At 42.2% G+C, this 20,318-nt stretch overlaps 2 protein-coding genes across 5 annotated transcripts in view; one reads left to right on the plus strand and one right to left on the minus strand.

Annotated features, from left to right (window-relative positions):
- LOC111948016 (pregnancy-specific beta-1-glycoprotein 11-like) overlaps nucleotides 1–13,128 on the minus strand; it is a 105,447-nt gene extending 92,319 nt beyond the window's left edge. The window contains exons 1-4 of one of the 3 annotated variants that reach the window (XM_078954235.1): nucleotides 12,840–13,125; nucleotides 12,472–12,747; nucleotides 11,814–12,149; nucleotides 11,394–11,651 (exon numbers count right to left, since the gene is read on the minus strand). In XM_078954235.1, coding sequence (XP_078810361.1) covers nucleotides 11,394–11,651; nucleotides 11,814–12,054 — 499 coding nt within the window. In that variant the 5' untranslated portion in view covers nucleotides 12,055–12,149; nucleotides 12,472–12,747; nucleotides 12,840–13,125. Of the gene's footprint in view, nucleotides 1–11,393; nucleotides 11,652–11,813; nucleotides 12,150–12,471; nucleotides 12,748–12,839 lie in introns of all 3 variants that reach the window. The other 2 variants (XM_078954233.1, XM_078954234.1) reach the window with 2 other exon arrangements.
- The window catches only part of LOC105354907 (uncharacterized), an 88,955-nt gene that overhangs the window by 37,152 nt on the left and 31,485 nt on the right, over nucleotides 1–20,318 (plus strand). The gene's annotated exons all lie outside the window — the stretch shown is intronic.

A 20,318-nucleotide genomic window follows, 5' to 3' on the forward strand; every position in this document is an offset into this window, starting at 1 on the left:
AGCTGCTTTCAATCTGCGCATTGAGGGCAACGCTGCATACTTGCCATCCACACATTTTCTGTCTTTACCCTCTGCTGCTCTAATGGAATGCTCTGTGTCTCAGCCAGCTGCCCCTGCAACCCTTGGATGTGCTGTTGGTTTCATACACAAGGTGAAGGTGCTGCAAACGGCTGTTCCGGTGCGTCAAAAATTGAGACGCCTTCCCTTTTCTGTGCGGTCTGCTGTGTCAGAGGAGCTGAACCGCCTCCTCTCAGCTGGTGTGATTGAGCGCATTGATGCTTCTCCCTGGGTCTCGCCAATAGTGGTCACACAAAGGAAAAATGGAAAAATCCGAATGTGTGTGGACCTGCGAGAGCCTAACAAAGCCATTGTGGTGGACAGTTTTCCTCTTCCTCACATGGAGGAATTACTCTCAGCGCTAACAGGTGCAACACTATTCTCAACCATCGATCTGGAGAGCGCATACCACCAAGTTTTGCTGCACCCTGACAGCAGGGATTTAACTGCTTTCATCACCCATGAGGGACTGTTCAGGTTCTGCAGGGTTCCTTATGGTCTTGCCTCAGCCCCATCAGCTTTTCAAAAGCTAATGGCGACAGTGCTGCATGGAGTGCCAAATGTACAGTTCTACCTCGATGACATAATATGCTACGGGCGCACAGCACATGAACATGATGCTGCCCTAGAGACAGTCCGACAGAAACTCAAAACAGCAGGCTTGCAGCTTAATGACAAGAAATGCCACTTTCGACAGACGAGCCTGAAGTTCCTGGGACATCTAGTAACCGCTGAGGGAATAAAACCAGACACGGAGCACCTGCAGGCCATCACACAGGCCCCTGCTCCATCAGATGCTGTGAGCCTTCGCTCATTCCTGGGAATGCTATCCTGGTATGGAAAATTTATTCCTAATTATGCTACAGTGGTGGAGCCTCTTCGAGCCTGTCTACGTCAAGGCACACAGTTTGTATGGACTGAAGAGGCACAGCGATGCTTTCTAACTGTAAAACGTCTACTCCTAGAAAGCCCTGCGCTAGCCTTGTTTAACCCTGAGCTACCAACCATAATCTCCACTGATGCATCTGATTATGGTGTGGGTGCTGTATTCTCCCAGCTGCAACCGGACAACACTGAAAGAACTGTTGCATTTGCATCAAGGACATTGTCATCCACTGAAAGGAAATACTCCACAGTGGAAAAAGAAGCTCTTGCGTGTGTCTGGGCTGTAGAAAAATGGCGGACATACCTGTGGGGACGAAAATTCACACTGCGCACAGACCATCAGGCCCTCACAACGCTTCTGACTACAAAAGGAGCTGATCGAGCAGGGATGCGCATTGCAAGATGGTCTGCACGCCTTCTCAGCTTCACATATGACGTCGTGTACAGAGCGGGGCCTCTGAACCAAACAGCTGACTGCCTTTCACGGTTACCTCTGCCAGCCGCTTCTTTTCCTCCTGAGGACTCAGAACCTGAGTTGGTGGCTTTACTAGCTACAACTCCTGTGTCCGTGACAGCCAAAGAGTTTGAAGATGCTTCATCTTCTTGCCCCGAGCTTTCCTCCTTGCGTGTGCAGGTGCAACAGCGGTGGCCACGATCTGCTAAATCAGTAAGTCCTGTTTTGCAACCCTATTTCAAAATAAGGCATGAGTTAAGTGTGCAAGACAGCCTGGTGTTTCGGGGATCCCGTTTAGTGGTGCCAATTTCCCTCCGCTCCACACTTGTGGCCCTTGCTCATGAAGGTCATCAGGGTGTGGTGCGAACAAAACAACGTCTGAGGGACCTGTATTGGTTCCCTGGTATGGATGCATTAGTGCTTTCCCAAGTGACCGAATGCTCCTTGTGCCAACAAACTGACAAATCTGCCAAAGTTTTTCAGGCCCCACTACAACCGGTGCCCCTGCCAGAGGGTCCCTGGGAAAAGCTAGGCCTGCATTGTCGGACCCTTTGAATCTGCTACATGGGACTGTAAGTTTGCAATCACTCTTACTGACTATTATTCAAAATGGCCTGAAGTTGCCTTTGCTCCTTCCGTGAACTCTGAAACTGTGATCCAAATTCTTAGTGGACTTTTCAGTCGCTATGGCAACCCAGAGTGTTTGGTCACAGATAACGGACCGCAGTTCACATCTGCTTCATTCTCCTCTTTTCTGCGCGACAAAGGAATTAAGCACACAAGATCATCTGTGTACCACCCTTCTTCTAATGGTGCAGTAGAACGATTTAACAGAGTGTTTAAAGGTTGGATTCAAGCTGCGATCATCCAAAACAAACCTTGGAAAAGTGCAACATCCTCTTCTCTTCAAGCTTACCGTGCTACGCCACATGCCATGACTGGTGTGTCACCATTTGAGCTAATGCACGGACGCAAAATGAGGACAACACTAAACATTCTTCCTCCTCCACCACTGGAACAGCCTGCTGTCGACCTACGTCACAGAGTGTCACTCCGCCAAAGTCACGTGAGGCAGTATTGTGATGCTAAAAGAGGTGCTCGCACTCCTCTCTTCAGAGCAGGTGACAAAGTGCGTGTACGGAAACCTGTTCACGTGCAGAAAGGTCAGCGTCAATTCTCTGCTCCCATCAGGATCAAACAGCAGGTGGGCCCAAGCACTTACATCTTAGATGATGGAAGGGCCTGGCATGCTTCCCACTTGGCTTCAGTACCAAACAGGCTGCCTGTATGCCCTTCACCACCAGAGGCCGGTACTGAAAGGGTTGAAATGGAGCCTAATCAAGATCATCAAGCCCTAAATCGCCCTGTCAGATCACATAAGCCACCAGGTTGGCTTAAGGACTTTGTAATGTAAAAAAAAAAAAAAAAAAAAAATCTACATATGTTCAATTGTTGTGAATTGATTCTTACTTGCTCTTTATTCTGTGAGTAATGACATTACTTGAAATATGCTGTTGATGCACAAAGGAAATTGCATTAAGAATTAAATTCAGGGATTTTTGTGACAGCACAGGTTATCCTTAAGTAAGGGGGGGATGTTGTGTTCAGCTATTGTTATAGCACGTGACGCCACTAGGCGGAGCAGTGAGCAGGAGTTACGACTGAGGAAGGAGAAGAAGAAGGGAGTGTGGAGTTGAGCTGCTGCATGTTGTAGTGAGTTGAAGCTGAAAATAAAGTCCAGAAACAAGATCCGTTTTGTGGATGATTTCTGCCGCCGGCTACACAACACCGTGTCCTGACATTAGGATATTAAAATATATCTTGTTCCCACAGATTAATATCTTGTTCCCACAGATTATTATCTCGTTCGCATGAAATACTATTCCGTTCCCACAAGATACTATTGCGTTCCCTCGAAATTCTATTCCCTTCCCTCAAAATACTATTCCGTTCCCTCGAAATGATTAACTCGTGCGAACGCAATAATTAATCAGTTCGAACGCAATAATTGTTTACGTCATAAGTCATTCACGCGGATATGCTCTCTGTACGCCGCCGCTTTGCAGCCAATCATTGGCCAATCACCATGTCCCTGTAACCGAGGTGTAACAACAAGACCAATGATTGGCCGCTAAGCATGCTAGGAAACGTGACGTACTGCTATTGTTGTTATGCTACGAGCTAAAGGTAAGTGCATTAGGTGAAGCAGCCAGCTTAATATGATATTTTTCAGATTTTCATCGAGACAATAACAGATCGACCATTCTTGCTTTTATTTTTACCCCTATTGAATGCTCACAGAGACACGGAAGTAGCGGCAGGAAGCGGCTTTTGCAGCAAGATGACGGAAGGCGTACCATCAGGATGATGTGAATGAACGTGAATACGATGGATGCTTTTGTGCTTTTTAAGATAAATAAATTTGTTCTTTAAACATCCTCCGTGTCTTCAATGCAATGTAATGAGACACAGACAGACAGAAATGTGAAGGTTTCTGCTGTAAATCTATGACCTAAATTAATAACAGGATAAATGATCGGCTAGTTAGTTAGCATGTAGCCTAATAGTCTTCGAATGTAAAGGGACTGACTGCTAAAGTTAATAAAAGACAAGTCCTGAATATTATTATTCTTATTGGACCCTAAACTACAATATCAGCTGTCTGTCAACCGACCAGCCAGTTGCCCAAATGCCGGCATAGATCAAAGAGCTCTGCGGCAGAGCTGTAGTAGCCTAGCAGGAGCTATCGTATGACAAAGCAGCCTAGTTATCATAAATCTTTTGATATTTTTCTTATATTCATTGAGACAGTAATAAAGTGATCATTTTTGTTTTTTATGTTCCTTTTTTGAACGAATGTGGGTCACAGAGACACGGAAATTACCGCTGAAAGCGGCTTTTGCCGGCGTACAGAGAGCATATCTGCGTGAATGACTTATGACGTGAATAATTATTGCGTTCGAACGGATTAATTATTGCGTTCGCACGAGTTAATCATTTTGAGGGAACGGAATAGTATTTTGATGGAACGGAATAGTATTTCGAGGGAACGCAATAGTATCTTGTGGGAACGGAATAGTATTTCTTGCGAACGAGATAATAATCTGTGGGAACAAGATTTTAATCTGTGGGAACAAGATATATTTAAATATCTTAATGTCAGGACACGGGCTCCATAGTTTTGAATAGTCAGACGTGAGATAAAAGCTTCACTGAAAAATATTTACATGATAATTCACCACTAGAGGGCGCCCACACTGCAAAAAACAGTCATAATTATCAGGACTTCCTGACTTTCTTTAATGGATCATTCTGGTACCATTTATTTAGTGGTTTGTTGTTGGGATCCATAAAGAGATTCTCAACAAGAAGTGATTCAGTCCCAGCAGTCACATTTGCAGCACTGAGAAAAACAAACTCCAGCAGCAGAAAGAGTTTTCAACCCTTGTGCTATCCTAGGCACTTTAACATTGGGAGTTGGGTCATCTATACCCACTAGACAGTGCACTGAACCTTTTTTCTTCAATGATTTGTGATCTTCACTGGTATCTATGGATTACATGAATTCCTCTTCACCTTTATCCACCATTGTCATGGTAGGGAGAACACGTCAATGTAAGGGTGGGGTCATCTAAGATAGCACAAGGGTTAAGTGTAACAATATTGTCTGGATATCTCCACAAATACAAACAAAGAATGGTTAATGCAGACAAGATGATAACATGTTGAAACCTGTGATCTTTTGTTGTGGAAACCATGATACAAACCTTATTTTTTTGGCTTTTATAAAAACATTTACAACAAACAAATTTTACTGACGAAAAAAAAAATTTACAAACATTTTTCCACATGAAACATCCAACACAGACATGCATCTTTACCTTAAATGACAGGGACTACTTAAAAAACATGCACTTTGTCAAATGGAACTGTTACCAAAACCATTTTTTTCTTTGTTTCTCTTTATTATTTTAGATTACATAAAAAATCAGGCATTTGTCTGGTCATAGTCATTCATTACAAACAATTATTTCCTCTATGCAAACTGTAAAGTTCTCTCAATATAAAGGAGCAAAAGCAAAGTTGAAATCAGAATGTGTCGAAGTAGAGGATAATCTATGTATAAAAGACAAAAAAAAGCGCATTAAGAAAACTTGAATTAAAAAAAACCTTAACATTATTTTCAGTCATAATATCTTCTAAAACATAAAAAAATGCTGTACAAGTTACAAATATATTTACATAAGATTTAGTAATTAGAAAATAAAGCCAAAAAGATTTTTCATATTTAACAGCACTAAACCTAAAGACTGATCTTCCTGTATTTGTTTGCATAATATTTACAGTCAATGACATTTCATATATGTCATGAAAGTTTAAAAACAGATCAGAAATCTCAGAAGGTATGGAAATTCATTAAAATGTGTTTTTATTGATATTGTCGAGACAAATCCAGCTTTTCATGTTACGATGATTTTGGTTAAACAGTGTTAAACTTTACAGTGTTTGTTCATTTTCATAGAAATCCTCTGAAAACTTTGTTCTGTTTCTTGCAGCAAACTGTTCAGCTTTCTCATATTTGATCTTCTTCCACTTGAAATAGACGCCAATTCCAACAAAGGAAACAACAGAAAACAGAAACATCAGACTGCATCTCAGCATGGACGGATATGTGTGAACTAGAGACACAAAGACGACACAATATGTTATATCAACGACCAAGGAAATTATTGAAATGATGAGATTCTACTTTAAAAGTACAGATAATGTAATGTTGCTGTCCAAAATTAAAAAGTGAAATTAGGTTTTGAATCATAAATGTTCCATTTAAAAAAAATGAAGATCTGTTCTCTAATCTGTTAAATATTTTTTCCCCTTTGAGAAATATCAAGTTATCCTTCCTTCATTCAAATGTAAAGTATGTCTCTGTGTCTTTGTTGATCAGCTGTATGAACACAGTTCCACCATCAGCTCCATAACACTGAGCTTTATAATGTCTAGAATCACAGAAATGTCTAAACCTGAAGAAAAGCATCTTTGTTTAAAATTAAGAGATTCTGCGTTTGGTAAATTAAGGAAGACTGGGTTGTAATGTGCAGTAAACTAAAAACAAACCAAAGTGAATTTTCTTAATACTTTGTAAAAATGTCTGTTTCTCTGATCCATTCATAACAAAGTATAAAAAAATGTTTACTCTTTCAAGATATGACATAATATCTTCAGTTTTAACTTCATGTTGGACTTTGGTCAAATAGTTTATAAGAATATAATTTGCAGATTTTGCTGTGTTTGAATTTACTGATTGGTTAACAAATATGTGATGGATAAATGCTGTTAGTGACTCTGACTCCTTACCCATAATGCTTTGCGTCTCTGTTGTTGGTTCAACACACAGAGTGTTGTTTTCCTGAAACACCCACTTTGATATCTTCGTCCCATTAAAGGTGCAGTTTATGTAAATGAAACCTGTGAGAAAACAAAGTGTATGATGTTCAGAGTAATCACAACTTTTCAAAGTTTTTATTCCTCTAACTTGTTGTGATATCATGCAATGACTTATGTTGACCACTAGGTGGCTCTACCGGTTGGTAGTAAAAGTGGTGATATAGAAGAAGAAAGTGGCATGGTGGATGTCGCACAACGTGGCTAATAAAAGAAGTGACTGGAAGCTAACTGCCTCTTCATCATTTTGGAAACACGAACATTACATGGTACCAGGAGTAAAACTTAAAGGACGACATGGATTTGAAACCACCGGAGAGTTTGAAACTGACGGGAAATGTCGACGAGAACTGGCGCACCTTCAAGCAGCAATTCCAGCTGTATGTTGCAGCAATGGGACTCGAAACGAAGCCAGATGCTAGAAAGGTAGCGTTACTGCTAACGATAGCAGGGCCACAGGCCATTGAAATATTCAACACGTTCGTGTTCGACAATCCTGGTGATGAAGAAAAGTTGGATGTTGTTATGGGCAGATTCGACGCGCACTGTTCTCCGAAGAAGAACGAGACGTACGAGAGATACGTGTTTCGGTCGCGGACACAGAGGGGACAAGAGCCGTTTGATAGCTTCCTGACCGACCTCCGTTTAAAAGTGCAGTCCTGTGATTTCGGGACTCTGAAGGACTCCATGATTCGGGACCAGATTGTTTTCGGCGTGGAGAATAACAAGATCAGAGAGAGGCTGCTTCGAGAGACTGAACTGACGCTGCCGGGGGCCATTAAGATTTGCCAGGCCAGTGAGTTGTCCCACAAACATGTAAAGACGTTTAATGAGATGTCTGCGGTCGCCTCAGCGCAGGTGAGCGACGGTGCTGCAGCGGTCGGAGCGGTGACGTTTCAGCGGAAAAGACGCATGCAGACCCGACCTGCACAGCAGCAGCAGGAGGAGTTCAGCTGCAGGACATGCGGTTCGCAGCACAAGCCCAGACAGTGTCCAGCTTTTGGTAAGCAATGCTCCAACTGCCAAGGCAAGAACCATTTCGCCAAGCAGTGTTTCTCCAAACGAAAAGAGGGAAGGAAAGGAAAGACTGTAAACTTAATTGAAGAGCCAGAGCTAGGTGACACTTTCTTTGTTGGAATGGTAAATTGTGAAAATGAACAAGAAAATAATCCACTCAAGGAAAATAATGTCACTAAAGAGGATAAATGGTTAGCTCCACTAATGATAAATGGGACTGAAGTCACTATGAGATTGGACACGGGTGCAAAAGCAAATCTCATCAACATGGCTGACATAAACGCAATGCAAAATAAACCAGAAATAAAGAGGAAAAGTTGTGGACTGAAAGATGACAATGGGCAGCCAATTAAATGTTTGGCACATGCAGACTGAGTGTGTCAGTGAAAGGAAAAGTGCACCACCTGTTCTTCTTTGTTGTGAATGAGGGACGTGAATCACTTCTTGGTGACAGAGCTTGTGAAGAATTGGGACTTGTGAAAAGGATATACAGAATCATCCCAACCACAAGCCCAGTAAAGGACTCTGTGGAAGCAATAGTCCAGAAGTTCTCAGATGTGTTTAAGGGTTTTGGTGTTTTGCCCTTCACCTATAAAATACAGTTGAAGGACGATGCTCAACCAGTAGTGCATGCAGCACGCAGAGTTCCGGCTCCATTGAAAGAAGGCCTAAAGAAAGAGTTGGACAGAATGATCAGATTAGGAGTAATCAAGAAGGTGAACGAACCAACAGACTGGGTCAACTCAATGGTCATCACAAAGAAAAAGAATGGAGAGCTGAGAATATGTTTGGACCCTAAAGACCTAAATGAGAGCATAAAACGAGAACACTACCAAATACCCACACGTGAGGAAATCATCAGTGAAATGTCAGGTGCCCAATATTTTACAAAGCTTGATGCCTCACAAGGTTTCTGGCAGCTGAAGCTGGATGAAAGCAGCACAAAGTACTGCACTTTTAACACTCCCTTTGGACGCCACTGCTTTCTCAGACTGCCATTTGGAATAAAGTCAGCACCTGAAATCTTTCACTGAGCGATGGAACAGATCATCGAGAATTTGGAAGGAGTTCGAGTCTACATTGATGACATCATCATATGGGGGTCCTCAGCTGAAGAACACAATGAGAGACTTTGCAGAGTGATGGATCGTATACAAAGTTATGGACTAAAACTTAACAAAAACAAATGTGAGTTTGGTGTGGAAGAAATACTCTTTCTTGGAGATAAACTGTCAGCAAGTGGTGTTCAACCAGATCAAGACAAAATACAGGCAATACAGAACATGCCAAAACCCACAGACAAGACAGGAGTGTTACGCATCATGGGAATGGTCAACTTTATAGGCAAATTCATTCCCAACCTAACATCAACGACATCATGCATGCGTGAGCTTCTGCACAAGGAGAGTGAATTTAAATGGACAGTTAGACATGAGCGTGAGTGGCAGCAACTTAAGAACACGCTGACCACTGCACCAGTGTTGTCATTTTATGACCACACCAAGAAGATAAAACTGTCAACAGATTCTTCCAAAGATGGCATCGGTGCTGTTTTACTCCAGGCTGAGGGTGAGCACTGGAAACCAGTTGCATATGCTTCAAGGGCTATGACCGAAGCTGAATGCCGATACGCACAGATCGAGAAAGAATGCTTGGGACTAGCATATGGTCTGGAACGGTTTCATAACTATGTGTACGGCTTACCATCTTTCATAGCTGAGACTGATCATCGACCACTGGTTTCCATCATCTAAAAGAACCTGAATGAGATGTCTCCAAGGATACAGCGGTTAATGATGAAGATGCAGAGGTACGATTTTGATCTGATTTATACTCCAGGGAAAAATCTGATCCTCGCTGACGCTCTATCCAGGGCACCTGCTGGCAAAAGTGTGAGTGCAACAGAGGAGGACATCCAGTGTCATGTGAACATGGTGTCGACTGCACTGCCTGTGTCTGACACAAAGTCAAGACAAATAGCGGAAGCTACAGCAGAGGATGTGCAGCTACAGCATGTCATGAGGAACATGGATGAAGGATGGCCAGTTGGTGCAAGTCCACAATTTTACCACGTCAAAGGTGAACTTAGTGTTGTGGATGGCTTGCTTTTAAAAAGGGGCAGGATTGTGATCCCGCAGGCTTTGAGAATGGACATGTTACACAGAATACATGAGGATCATCTCGACATTGAAAAGTGCAAAAGGAGGGCGAGAGAGTCAGTTTTCTGGCCTGGAATCAACAATGACATTGAAACATTCATAAGCAAATGTGAAACATGCCAGAAACACAGGAGCAAGCAGAGCAAAGAGCCTATGGTGGTATCTGAGTTACCAGTAGCCCCATGGCATAAAGTTGGAATGGATTTGTTTCATCTCAGAGGCAAGGACTATCTAGTGGTAATAGATTACTACTCAAACTTTCCTGAGATGGCGTTATTAACAAACTCATCTTCAAACTGTGTCATAACTCATGCAAAATCAATCTTTGCCAGGCATGGGATTCCACACATTGTGATAAGCGACAATGGCCCATGCTTCAACAGCAAAGAATGGCAGCAGTTTGCTGAGCAGTATGATTTTAAACATATAACATCAAGTCCGCATTATCCACAGTCAAATGGACAAGCAGAAAAAGGGGTTCACATTCTGAAGCACCTCTTAAAGAAAGCGGCTGACAGCAACTCTGATCCATATTTGGCTTTATTGAGCTACAGAGCATCACCTCTTCAGAGCGGTCTGTCACCAGCTGAACTACTGATGAAGCGGAAACTGAGAACCACCTTACCAAACCATCTGAGCGGCACATCAAAGGAAAATAATACCGCACGGATTGAACATAAACTACGACAGCAGAAGATGAGGCAGAAATCATTCTACGACAGGACAACAAAACATCTTCCTCCCTTGACAACCAACAACTCTGTCAGAATTGAGGATGCTGATGGATGGAGTACCAGAGCAACTGTTCTGAAAGAAGTCACTCCACGATCATATACTGTGAAAACAAATGATGGACAAATCCTCAGACGCAACCATCTGTTGAAAACACCTCAAGAGAGTGTTGGTGAGCTCAGTGTGACCTGTGATGAACCTCAAGTGATTCCTAAACCTGTGATGGACAATGACACTGCCGCGCACACTCCAACTCCTGAGTTGAGAAGATCCTCAAGAGAAATTAGGAAACCTGACAGATTGAACTTGTGAGAAAGAACTTTCAATGACATACATGGTCATTTGTTGAACAAATGTATGTTGGTGTATGTTAAGGGTGGTTAGTTTTTTTTTGCAAAAGTAATTATCACTGTTGTGATGTTTTGATAATTTCTGGGTTTGCATTTTACCTCTGAAAAAGGGGGATGTTGTGATATTATGCAATGACTTATGTTGACCACTAGGTGGCTCACCGGTTGGTAGTAAAAGTGGTGATATAGAAGAAGAAAGTGGCATGGTGGATGTCGCACAACGTGGCTAATAAAAGAAGTGACTGGAAGCTAACTGCCTCTTCATCATTTTGGAAACACGAACATTACATAACTCACCACAGTTAGTGATGTTTATCTCTTTAGAAGCAGAGCTGACGTGGTTCCAGGAGGAGCAGACCAGACGTCCTGAGACGTGTTGTTTCAAAGTGATGATGTTTGTCTGCTTGTTTCCAGAAAGCAGCTCAGCTTCTGTCAGTGACTTTCCATTCAGAGTCCACTTGTACTGAGGACTGTCCCCTCCCTCAGAGGAGCAGGACTCCTTCATCTCTCCCTGAGACAAACACTCAGAGACCAGCGAGACGGAGGACACAGGAGCTGAGAAGAACACACACCTTTATTCACAATCTTTCTGATGAAGAGCAGAGATGTGGAAAAACTAAACACCAACTTTGACACTTATTGTGTAGATTGTCCACATACAGTCAAATTTTTTGTATAAACATCACTTCAAATATCAGCTGATAAAAACATATTTACCTTGAACTAATAACTGTAGGGTGCGGTTTTCTGTCTGTTTTCCATTTGAATCAAATGTTTGAAGTTTATATTCACCACTGTCATTCCTGCTCAGGTTATGGATCCAAAATGTTCCATTAGAGGGAATAAATGAAGATCTGTCTTTCATTATAATCACTGGTGGTGTATTATTTCTTCCTGATAGTACTTTCACGTTTTTAGCTTTCAGCTGGTATCTATATATTCCTGAGAAGTCGTCCATCAGCTGGAGAGAAACGGTTCCTCCCAAAGCTCCATAACACTGAGTTCCATTCTGTCTGCCATCACAGTGGGTCACCACACCTGGAAGATTTGAAGCTTAAGAAAGAAAAAACAGAAGAGTTCCTTCTTTTTTAGTACTTCTTTGATTTTGTTGACTGAATCTTTTAAACAAAAAGACATATAAAGCAAATATTCATAATGAAGTAATGCATTTTAGTATTAAAAAAATTAACTTCAATTTAACATCTGTTAGTATTTAGTCGAAAGAGGTTCTTGATAAAACTGCAGACCCAGTCTTTTTAAAATAAAAGAAATATTTGCTTTTTTAAAAATGTTTTTTACTAAATCAGATCAAACATAAATCAAACACTAATCTGAGAAAAGCCACTGAAAAAAGCCTTTCCTACTGCTCTTTCACCTGGCTGTGGATCCTGTCTCCGGCTTGAGTCCCACCCCTGACTGTACCCCCAACTCCATCTGGATGAAGCTCGTCTGCTGGACTTTAAATGTGTAGTTGTAGAGTTAGATAAATTAATTCTTCTCTATGAGTTTTGGTAAATTGCCTGTCCGTCCTGGGGGAGGATCCCTCCTTCATGTGGGCACCCCTGACGTTTTGTTGTTTTTCCGGAATCTGTTTTTTTAGGTGTTTTTCCTTACTGCGAAGGGGGGTCTAAGGGCAGGGATGCCAGTATAGCTTAAAAATAAGCATAAAATTGAATTTAATTAAATTGAAAAAAGAAGTAATTAAGGAAAGAACATTAGACAGGAATGAGATGATCAACTCACCATCAGTGACTGTGATCAGCATCAGCAACAGTCCGATCACAGATGTCATTTCTGCACAGTTCAGTCTGTCGACTCTCCTTAAGCTTTTGTCAGACTTTTACTGAAACCAGAAATATTTATAATTTACTCTGAAAAATCTGCAGTGAGTCCTTTCAGTGATGCTGTTGGAGGTGACGGTGTAAACACTTTGACCAGACAAAGGTTCGCACTACTCCTTTTTGTAGACTGACAAGAAAGGAAGTGATCTGAGTTTTAGCTTCCACTTTTAGATGTCTTCTATAGAAAGTGAGAGAGAGAACAAAGAACAAACAGACATGTTGTTTTGAACACGCACAGTTTGGAAATAAAAGAAGATCAAAACTATGACTAAAGACATCCTATTATTTACGGGGATTCATGCAGTTTTATTAATTAGATTTGATTTAACTCTGAACAATCTGCAGTGAGTCCTTTCAGTGATACTGTTGGAGGTGACTGTGTGAACACTTTGACCAGACAAAGGTTCACTCTACTCCTTTTTTTAGACTGACAGGAAGAAAGGCAGTGATCTAAGTTTTACTTCCCCTTTTGGTTTCCAGCAAAAAAAACCTGATGAGAGGGACAGATGGAAATATTCTAAATTTTAAAACAGCATTTGAGGCATGAAGAATTGAGTTTAGACAAGTAGTTAAATTCTTCTTTCTCTTTCGGCTTTTCCCATCAGGGGTCGCCACAGCGAATCATCCTTTTCCACCTCACTCTATCATGAACATCTTCTACCCTAACATTAGCCAACTTCATGTCATCTGTTAAGACATCTACATATCTCCTCTTTGGCCGTTATCTTGCCCTCCTGCCAGGCAGCTCCATCTCCAACATCCATCTACCAATATATCCACTATCCCTCCTCTGAACATGTCCAAACCATCTCAGTCTGGCTTCTCTGACTTTGTCGCTAACACAGGCAACATGAGCCGTCCCTCTGATGTACTCGTTCCTTATCCTGTCTAACCTGGTCACTCCTAAGGAGAACCTCAACATCTTCATCTCCGCTACCTCCATATCAGCCTTTTGTCTCTGTCTCACTGCTACCGTCTCTAACCCATAGAGCAGGGCTGGTCTCACCACTGTCTTGTACACCTTTCCTTTGAGTCTTGCTGACACTCTACTGTCACACAACACTCCTGACAAGTAGTTAAATTAAAAGGAGAGAATAAACTCCACAACTCAATATATGCAGAAACTTTGGTGAAAAATAATCCAACTTCATGAATTAAGATAAAAGATCTTCAACCTTCAGATCAATACAGTGTCTCAAACTTTTATTTTAAATGTGTCAGAAAAACGACCAGAGAATATGATGAGATAATGAAAAGTTTTTTAAAAAAAATAGATAAAGACTACATTTTAATTGTGTGTGTGAGAGTTCTGTTCATCTGTTGCATTAAGTATTTGGCCTCCTGTACATAACCTGCTAAAACTTTGTTGGATTAAAGACAGTTTAAGACTTAACAAGGTTATACAGGGCTCCAGACTAACTTTTTTCACTAGGAGCACAGTGGCCCCTAACTGACAACTTTAGGAGCACAACCAGAAAATTTAGGGGCGCATACCGTAAATCAACATGCTAACCAAATCTACTGATTTCCACTGTATTACGAATAAATACTTTAATAATAGAAGCAAAAATTACAATGTGCTGTTTCAAACAATACTTAAATGTATGTAAATATTAGGGGATGGAAATTCATGTTGGCGGCACCAAATAGGTGCAGCCAAGATGCACAATAATTTGAGATCACCCAGATGGACGCAACGCTGCACAGATCACCTGGTGTGAGACATATATTTTTGTTTTTGCTCTAACATCACCTGTCAATCAAAACAAAAATATCACCAGAAAGGGGCGGAAGCAAGACCCCAGCCTGAGCGAATGCAGCTGGAAATTTAGTACTGAACTGACTGAAAGCTGCCCTACAGACTACAAAACAATGCATGATGCGTCCTGATGGGTTTTTTGTAGTTCACTGATCAATTAAAATAATTAAAATACCAACTGATTAAAAAAAGGCTACATCCATTACAAAACCTTAAAATAATTATAAAAGATGTGATATCACAGATCATACTGAGGGGGAGAGGCATATTAAAACTAAATTGAATGTTAAGGACAACTCCTAATTCCTGTTCTTCAGTCTCGCTGCAGCTTCACCTTCATGCCCCCCCCCCCCCCCCCCCCCCCCAGGGCGCTGGATCATCTCAAACACGTCTATCGCTGCATTTTCCCCACGTGTTTTAAGTGCGTCTAAGACTAAATCGTGTTGTCGCTCACACGTGTTTAAAGTTCAAGCCCCGTTAGCTGTCACGCATGTAGGTGTGGGACATTTATGCTCAGCTGACCATCTCCCGCGGGAGCGGTGTGCTGCCGTAACAGCCCTGCATGATGAGAACCGCGGTTTGCTTCGCGAGTTTGAGACCCCTGCTGTAGTTCTGTCACAGGTACACTAGCTGCAGGTCGGAAGAACGAATCAATAGTTCGCTTGCTCATAGCTCAGACGCACATATCAGGTTGTGATGATATTTTTCCTCAGTTTCCTTCCCACAGATGTTTACGCGCGCTCGATTATCTCTAGGCCCCTCCCCCTCCACGCATTTTAGCCACTTGCAGTGACTTTCCCTATTCTTCTCACACGCATTGGCCGCCTCAGGCATCACTCAATGACACGCGAGTGTGTGCTCGCGTGTGCTCCAGTCTCATGAGTATTCGCGCGAGTGTGTGTTTCTGTCTGCGTGCGTGTGCGCTCGCGTCTCATTGATGATTTCATTGCTCATTTCATCGATCGTTGACGTGCCCCTTCCACATTTAATGTATAAAAAATACGGATGGTGGGGGAGGCAAATTTACTGGTCGCACATGTGCGACTGGATGTAAAATTCAGTCGCACACTCTCAAATTTTGGTCGCAAAATGCGACCAATTGGTCGCAGTCTGGAGCCCTGTTATAGTAACGTTAAGATGGGTCACGTTAAGATCAAGCTCTCCAAAATCTGTAGTAAATTTTTGTGACTGTGGAAAGTATTAATATGCTCATTAGGAGGGTTTATTTTTCCCAAATTGCTGCTTGAGCACATGAATGCACTGAATTGTGCCCCCTTGTGGTTGAATTTTTAGCTTCTGAAAACATTTTGGCTTCAGAATCTTAAAATCAGAAATATAAAGACCTATCGCAACTCACAAGTGTGATCCACAATGTTTGTAACTGTTGCAAGAAAAAAATTACACATTAAACCCAAAATGATTTTTGAAACTCTTTGCTTTAATGCCAAGAAGATCCACAAGTATCATCAAGTCTTTGTTCCAAACAGGGTCAGGATTCTTTTAATTTTCTTTCTTCTAGTATTAAACAACAAAAACTCCACATTTTAATCATTATCTTTATGTCAGTGTGCAGGACACTGATCTTTGTGTTTTAGTTTTTGTGAACACATTCCTTAAGAAGTGCAGCACAGTAAGTTATGACATCATGACTTGATGGTGAAAAAAAGATAAACTGCTTCCTTTCTAAAGGCCAATTAAGATAACATGTTGCTGGTTCTGAACAAGTTTCTGCCTCTTCTTCAAAATAAACTTTTTCTTTCTTTTTGTAACTTTCTATCATTGTATCTTCTGACACATTTTAACACCACAATTCATCCAAGTTTAGTTTGACCAAAAAATGTAGTCTATATTGATTAGCAAAGACTAATCCAAACAGGTTTATTATAAATCCAAAGGACACACACATTTTTTCTTTTTTGACAAACTTTTATTTGTGACTTTTTAAATTGTGCTTCCGGAAAGATCACAAGAGAAATTTCAAAAGGGTAATATTATCTAACAAAGTCAAATGTTATTCTTGCAAATGCTGCACAGCACTGAACCATCAGCACAGAAAATACAAAGACAAACTGCTTCTGAAAAGCTGTTGACGTGTCCATCTTTTTTTTTTTTTTTTTTTTTCTTAACTTGTCCTGTCCAACAGCTGGGCAGGCAGATGAGAGCTGACGGCCTCTTGTGTTGGACATATTTTACTTTAACAAGAGGGGTGACGTGTCCATCTTTGATGTTGGTTAAACAACATACTAATTCATAGATCAGGGACTTTGTACATGTCACAACTGGAAATAACATGCTAAGCCTCCAGGCGCAAAAAACAAAAAGTCAATAATCACACGAAACACAAATAACTTACAGATATATAAAACAGTTCAGGATTTTGTTTTTTTCTTCAGTCTCACATCTGTAGTGTGCTTCTCTGTCTACTTTCTTAATCAAAAGAATATGTAAGTAAGGAATCTGTAGAACAATTTTTAAATTTTTAAATTGGTTGCAGGTGAATCACATTCAGGGTGTAAATTTGAATTTTTACAGTTTTGTTGATTTTCTTAGTGACAACAAACTGAGTTTGAGTTAATTTTCAGTTTGAAACAACTTTGACTGACCTCTTCCAGACAGAAGTGGTGGTCATCCTTATCTTTTTTTATTAAATTCTTATTATTTTTTTTTTAATAATAACACATAACACTAACACATATGTTAGTGAGTATGTGAGCTGTTATCAAGAAGCCTCCAAACATTCTCCTTTGTTTATCACATACAGAGCTTGTTCTTCCATTTTGTGGATCATGTGGTTCTTTTAATCAATTTGCACCATTTCTATGCTTTGTGTCACTGAGAAATGATGAAAAACAAACATCATAATCTTTGATGGCAAAGTCTCTGTCTTAATCCTGCTAGCCCTGAGGGCTGCCTTTGATACTGTTGATTATGGGATCCTTTTGCACAGACTCCAAGACTGGGTTGGCATCTCTGGATCTGCCCTAAGTTGGCTTATCTAGAAGGCAGGAAATACTTTGTTGAAATTGGGAGTTGAGTCTCAGACTACATGGCCTTGACTTGTGGTGTGCCCCAGGGATCAATCCTGGGACCCCTTCTGTTCAACCTCTACATGCTGCCACTAGGGCAGTTAATGCACAGTAATAACATATCTTATCACAACTATGCAGATGATACTCAGATCTACGTGGCACTGACAACAGGTGAATATGGGCCGGTGGATTCACTCAGCCACTGCCTCCAACAGATCAGTGCGTGGATGCATAACAACTTTCTCCAGCTAAACTCAAACAAGACTGAAGTTGTTATTTTTGGCCCACAGAAACAAAGAGAAAGTGTCAGCAGCTACCTTCATTCTCTGTCTCTTAAACCCTCAAATCAAGTCAGAATCATGGACCCTGACCTGAACTTTAACAGCCATATCAAGTCAGTAACATCAGCGGCATTTTACCATCTGAAAAACATTGCCAAAATCAAAAACATGATGTCAAAGCCAGACCTGGAGATACTTATTCATGCATTTGTCTCCAGTAGGTTAGACTACTGTAACGGCCTGCTCACCGGCCTCTCCAAACGAGCTGTAAAACAGCTTCAGTACATCCAGAATGCTGCTGCTCGAGTCCTGACCAGATATGGAACAGAGAAAGATATGGAACAGCCTCCCTGAAGTCGAAAGACAGGCCTCTTCTGTGTTCATATTCAAAACTAGACTTAAAACATTTCTGTTTAGCCGTGTATATGACTGAAAGGTCCTATCTGCACTTTTCTTTCCTTCCTTTTTAAAAAATAAAAAATTGATAAAAATTAATGCATTTTTCTGTTTTGTGAAGCACGTTGAATTACTTTGTCTACGAATTGTGCTATACAAATAAACTTGCCTTGCCTAAATAACATAAAATAGCCTTTAAGACATCTTATGTTGAGGCCAGTTTCAAGCACAGAACCAAAGGAAGAAATTACAGCAGTTTCCTCACATTGTCATGTTCTTAATGTAACCCCATTAGCATAGAGAAAAAAGAAAAGAAAATCAGGGCAGCTGCATACAAACAGATCAAAGTGCATCTTTTAGGAAGATCCTGCCATGATATTCGAGGCTTTGAGACAGACCCAGATGCTGGAACCCGGAAGGAACACAGGAGAGTTATGAGGTAAGTAATTTGATTAATTTAGTTCTTGTGGGTGATCTCCCAGAGGTGATATCTTCGGCTCGAGACTGCAGGTAGGAGGCAGCAAGGCGAGGCATGGCTGGAGGGCTTCTGCGGAGGCTGAGAGGGCATGAATGGCAGGTGAGGAGAGCGTGGACAGAACAGGTGGTTCCGGAGGAAATCCCAGGTAGCACTCGTGATGATTGAGTCCTGGAAGCGAGGCATAGATAAATTACTAAACAGGATTAAATTTCTTGGCATAAACTTGAGAGACTAAGCAAGCACCATGGAGGAGCAACGAACTGGCAACGAATACTGGCTGTGGATCTCCTTAAGAAAGCAGCAGGGCTAATGAGGTGCAGCTGGGAATCCTCCAGAGCAGAGCAGAGTGGCTGACGAGGTGAGTGGCAACAGCTGGGAATCCTCCAGAGCAGAGCAGAGAGGGGTGGGGCTGACAGAGACACCATGACAGTATCCCCCCCCCCAACGACCGCCACCGGGCAGTCCAGGACGCCGGTCCGGGTGGGCACGATAGAAATCCGAGATGAGGGAATGGTCCAGAATCATGGAACGGGAGATCTACGAACGTTCCTCTGGACCATATCCCTCCCAATCCACCAAGAACTGGTAGCCACGACCACGGCGCCGGACGTCCAAAATCCGACTGACCGTGTATGCCGGAGCGCCATCAATGACCCGGGCGGGCGGTGGGGAAGCGGATGGCGGGCACAGAGGGCTCTCGTGAACGGGCTTGATCTGTGAAATGTGAAACGTGGGATGTACCTTGAGAGCCGAGAGCAGCTTGGGGCGGACACAGGTGGGGTTGATTATCCGGTCATTGGCGTAGGGTCCTATAAATCGGGGGGCCAGTTTGCGGGAGGTAGCCTGAATGGGAATGTACTTCGACGAGAGCCAGATCCTTTGACGAGGATGGTAGATGGGCCCTGGTCTGGTGCCAAATCTGCTGGCACTGCTGGAGATGGAGCTGGACCGAGGGCACTGCCAGATCGAATTCCTGTGACGGAAACAGAGGTGGTGAGTACCCAAGGGAGGCCTCGAAGGGAGACATCCCTGTAGCAGAGGAGGGATGATTGTTGTGAGCATACTCCACCCAAACCAGAAACTTGGACCAATCCGTGCTGTTCTGAGCGGTCAGGCAATGGAGTGCCGCCTCCAATTTCTGATTTGCCCTCTCCGCCTGACTGTTAGATTGTGGATGATAGCCAGAGGTTAGACTGACCGTGGCGCCAAGAGAGTTGCAGAATGCTTTCCAAACCTGGGAAGTGAATTGTGGGCCCCGATCGGAAACTATGTCTGAGGGTATTCCATGTTGACGAAAAACTTGGTCTACTAGTATTTCAGCAGTCTCTGTGGCAGTGGGTAGTTGAGGGAGGGGAATGAAACGGGCGGCTTTGGAAAAACGGTCAATGATGGTGAAGATGACCGTGTGACCCTGAGACGGAGGTAATCCGGTGACGAA

Source organism: Oryzias latipes, chromosome 10, assembly GCF_053564925.1.
Source record: "Oryzias latipes strain Hd-rR chromosome 10, Olatipes_Hd-rR_3.1".
NCBI classification, from domain to species: Eukaryota; Metazoa; Chordata; class Actinopteri; order Beloniformes; family Adrianichthyidae; genus Oryzias; species Oryzias latipes.